Source organism: Cajanus cajan, chromosome 7 (genome assembly GCF_000230855.2).
Source record: "Cajanus cajan strain Asha chromosome 7, NIPB_CcT2T_4, whole genome shotgun sequence".
NCBI lineage: Eukaryota > Viridiplantae > Streptophyta > Magnoliopsida > Fabales > Fabaceae > Cajanus > Cajanus cajan.
The window spans coordinates 21,261,895-21,266,651 of record NC_138523.1 but is presented as its reverse complement, the minus strand read 5'-3'; the positions used below and the strand labels follow the sequence as shown (position 1 = coordinate 21,266,651).

At 28.0% G+C, this 4,757-nt stretch overlaps 1 protein-coding gene across 1 annotated transcript; it reads left to right on the top strand.

Moving 5' to 3' along the window:
- The first annotated feature begins 3,054 nt into the window (after positions 1 to 3,054).
- On the top strand, positions 3,055 to 3,984 carry LOC109795438 (VQ motif-containing protein 17). Its single transcript, XM_020354942.3, has one exon. It carries the CDS (start codon positions 3,274 to 3,276, stop codon positions 3,826 to 3,828), a length of 555 nt encoding a protein of 184 aa, XP_020210531.1. The 5' UTR covers positions 3,055 to 3,273; the 3' UTR covers positions 3,829 to 3,984.
- Positions 3,985 to 4,757: the final 773 nt, after the last annotated feature.

The window sequence follows — 4,757 nt, the reverse complement described above, 5'->3', positions numbered from 1 at the left end:
TGTGATTGAACTTTTGGAAGTGTTTATACAACCATAATCTCGATCACAAGCTTCAAGTACAATATATGCTCTTTTTTATTATTCATTTCAGCCGGAGTTTTGGCCCTATTCTAGTGGACACTCACAAACATGTCCCTTCTTTATTCATAAAACAGCTGTATTAATTGGCAAAAATATTCTCTTCATTATATATATACTCAAAAGTGGTTATACATATATAGGAAGCCTTAACGGACCCCTAATATTTAAATACAAAAGGAAATTATAATCCTTAATACAACTCAAACAAGTTTACCCTCACAATAACAATTTTTTTTTTAAATTCAATTACATAATAAACAAAGATTAGATAATTAAAGAATATATAAGTAAAGAATAATATTTATTTTACAAATTAATTTTATAGAATTGAATTAGGTTTATAATCTACATTTTAATAACAGTTTATTAATTAATGTGTTATTATTATTATAATTGTTGCAATTAAGGTTAAAGAATTAAAAATAAATTCTTTTTATGTAATATATATATATATATATATATATCATTTATACAATTTTCTTATTTTTAATTAAATTTTTATTTATAAATTTCTCAACCATTACAATAATGAAGAATTAAGGTTGTGAAGTAGAGGGTAGGAATCACAAACTTGTTAATTATAATAGGGGGAAAAATAGTCACTAAAAACTAAATTTGCATTTTATTTTCTCTAATAAGGATGTGATTTTATATTTTGGTTTGCACGCGAAGAGAGTGAAAGCAAAAAGGGGAACGTGCAATGTTAAGTATGTAAGCATAGAATAAAATTAAAGAAGGAAAAGATATAATTTGCAGGAGGAAGAGATTGAAAGAGAAGTGGTAAAAGGCTGCATATTTTGCTCTTCTGTGATGGGGATTACGTATATCTGAGCTGTTGTTAATTTGTGCAAGTATTGACAAGTGGGGTTCAATATTCCAACCACACAGATTTCGTGTAACAATATACCTAACCCCAATTTCAAACGAAATTTCACGTACTAGCTGTACCATATATATATTGTTCAAAACGATTTGCATATATAATTTCTTCAACTCGGGGTTGTATAATTTTGTATGTCAATTAAAGATTATATGCCACTTTTGTCAAGTATAAAAGGGTATATAAATATAACTATATAAAGTTGTTACGAAAAATAGTTTGATATATGTGTTTTTTAATTAAGATGAGGGTTCGATTCTCAATTTGAGAATGAAATGGTAATTGTAAGTATTATTTTATTTCTATGAGAATCAATTAAGTGAAAAGAAATTACACTTTCTTTTATTAGATAAAAAAGTATATAACTTGTTATATATATGGATCTCACATGTTTATTTTTTATTTTATTTTTTTAATTATGACATTAATATAAAATATCTATTTTAAAAAATAATACTAATTTCTATAAAAAATTGTGAATGTATTAAGATGAGTATTTTATTCTCAGCATAATTTATTTTATATTCAAAATCAAAATTCAAACTCTAAACAACTTAATTAAAATATACAAGAAATATCAGGCTTCTGTGAGGCAAATCATCAGCTAAAAATAAGAAGATTTTACTTAATTTAGAGGGTTACTGTTGTGTATCTGTATGTGAAAAACAAATTATTTTCTCCTCCTATTGCATAATATTGTACAATGCCCTTTAAAACAAGTTATTGACTTGAAGCATTTTAGCTATTTTATGGTGGAAGGGGCTATTGAATTGGCATATATAGTATATATTGAGATCATACCCTTAACATATAATTCTGCAAGTACTTTGAAGGATTGATTCCACCCAATGACACTGGCGGGTGTTGGTGGCTGGATTTCAAGATGAAAGAACAATTTAACAACGAAGCCTATGTACCTTATTATATATATATATATATATATATATATATATATATATATATATATATATATATATATATATATATATATATATATATATATAATATGGCTTACTAAGGATGAATATTTACTTGATAAATTAATTAGTCTCACGCTACAGTAATGATAACTTAATCCCACTGGTTAATTAATCACACTATATGTTGTAAAAAAGACTAAATTATTTATATAAATTTATTAATATCTGAATATTATGTTAAATATTTAACTAATCTAATCTATTAATTTTTTAAATTAATTATATAATAATGAATGGTTTTCATTAGACTCTCATGGTGGCAGCTGGATTTTAGATAGTCTTTTAATTTATTTATTTTTTTATACAATTTTAGCTATTGCTAAGATATACAACTCACAGTAATAATAGGGATATTAATTTACACATTTTTTATTAATTACATTATTTTTATATCATTTCCATTTCCACGGTAAAACTGGAAAATTAAGTACATCTCCAGAACTTTAGCCTCAAAACATGTAATAATTTATAACCCTTTCCTCCCTCAATAATACAGCTAGTTATCCGACAGATTATGGAGAGAAAAATCAATTTGTCTTTTCCTATATTCATTCTTGACCCACTATTTTTATCTATTTTCCATCTTAGAATTAAATTAGTATCTTCATCGAGTTGATAATCATTAAAAAAATAATAATAATTATGATTGATAGTACAAGTAATTTAATTTTCTTTAATTCAAGAGTAACATTTGCATCTACGCGGAATGCTATGGTCATTTCAGGGAAGGCAATTGATTAGGAAAAAATGTGTCCACATCCATTCTCCCTCCCTCAAGGTACGATATACATAAACAAATAAAATAAAGTCATTCATTCAATTTAAATTAATTTAAATCGATAGGAATCATATTCTAGCTACTTAATTAAGTAGTTAATCAAGTAGTTGAATTTCAAATCATAACTTTTAAATATATTTAAAAAAACTCAAACTAAAATAGAATGTCTATCTATTCTGTATATGTCAAATTTTGAATGAAGATTAATTTTTAAAGAAGATATTTTTTAATAAAAAAAAAAAAAAAACATATACATAGTCATGATTGTATAATAATGAAAAGTGGGAGATAAGGGGACCATTACCATTGAGTTCCGATTACTTTATTGACTCTCTCTATGCATTTGTCAGACCAGGATTCATCTAATCCTTGCTCCCAACAGACACCTTCATATTATTGTTTTGTTCCCTTTTTCATTTGTTTTCTCTGTCCTTTCAAATCCCCTATAAATATGTGATTCTCTTTCTTCTTTCATTTTAACAATCACACAAATTATTAACCAAACCCCACTTCCAATTTCTCTAGTATCTATGTGCCTCTTGTTTTGATTTGACATGGAAAACATGATGAGGCTAAGGAAGCAACACACACACCACTCATCATCATGCATAGCCAAATCACACACACCTTCCCTAGCCATGCACAAAGATTCCCACATGGTGGCCAAGGCCAAACCCAAGATTCGCATAATCCACATATTCGCACCCGAGATCATAAAGACCGACGTGGAGAATTTCAGAGAACTTGTGCAGAAGCTAACTGGGAAACCAAGTGGAGAAAGGTGTTGCAATAAGAAGAAGAACAAGAAGAAGGAGAAATATTCAAGCAGCACTAGTGGGAGTGGCATGTCAGAGGATCACACAGTGATGAAGACAATCAAAAGTAGTAATAATAATAACTTTTGGGGGTTGGATGTGATGATGACAAGGGATCACAAAGTCAAAGAAGAGGTTGTTGGGGTTTGTAGCAGTGATGAAAGTTCTGGTGGCTACTTGGGGGGGTTCTCTGATTTGGAAGGGTTTATTTCTGAGATTGGTGGCTTTCCACTGCTTCCTATGGATGGAAATCACATGATCATGCAAGGGTTTGAGGAACCTCAACTTTTATAGGATAGATATTATTATGTGTTAATTAGATCATATCATATATATAGAGAGATATCTTTCTTCAATTTGCTGGTTCATATATAGCTTTGTGTTTGATAATGAAATGTTTTGGGTTTCTTATGATGACATAAAGAATGACTGACTTATTAGTTTCATTTCCATCTTCTTCTCCAAAGTTTGATCTCTCCCATGCTTATACTTATTTCAATTTTGTGAGATAGAAAAATCAAAAGTTGCAAAATTCGATTCTCTTAAATAATATCTCGAATTATTCAAGTCTTGTAAATAGAAAATATGTGATTAAGAAAAGAAATTGGAGTAAAGATATATTTTAGTCTAATAACAATGTTAATATCATTAACATTAATTTGATTCAATTTTCTGAGGAAGAAGAATACTAATGAGTGAAATTGTACTGTTTTGTGTTATCTTGAGCATCGGAGCCTGCTCAGGCATTGAACGACACCAGCACATATACTAGCTAGACTTTCCTCTAATTAATTAAGATTTAAAGGATTCACAACATTAATTCGAATTCATTTCTACTCAAAATCTCTCCTCTGATGAAAAGAAAACAAAATAGTGAGATCCCCAACAATTTTTAATATTATTGCACATTAGAAATCTCTAATCTTCATTGAACTTTTCTGGGTCACACATCTTTCCATTTAAAATTCTTGAAAGAAAACAATGGATAAGATTTGGATTAATTACTTAGCAAGCTAAAGAAGGAGGAACGACAAATATTTGGTACATATGTATTTTTATATTGCTTTTCTTGCTAGAATTAATAATGATTATTAGGGATAATATTACGTTATTTTTACACTCTACTTATTAGAGGGCAAAAGAAATAGGAAAAAGTTAAATATTATTAAGAAAAAACTCAAGTCTCACATCGACTAGAGATTAGATAATAATATAAGTGAAAA

What these genes read in the sequence shown, in the direction of transcription:
- LOC109795438 (XM_020354942.3), top strand. Translation starts at nt 3,274, where the DNA reads ATGGAAAACATGATGAGGCTAAGGAAGCAACACACACACCACTCATCA.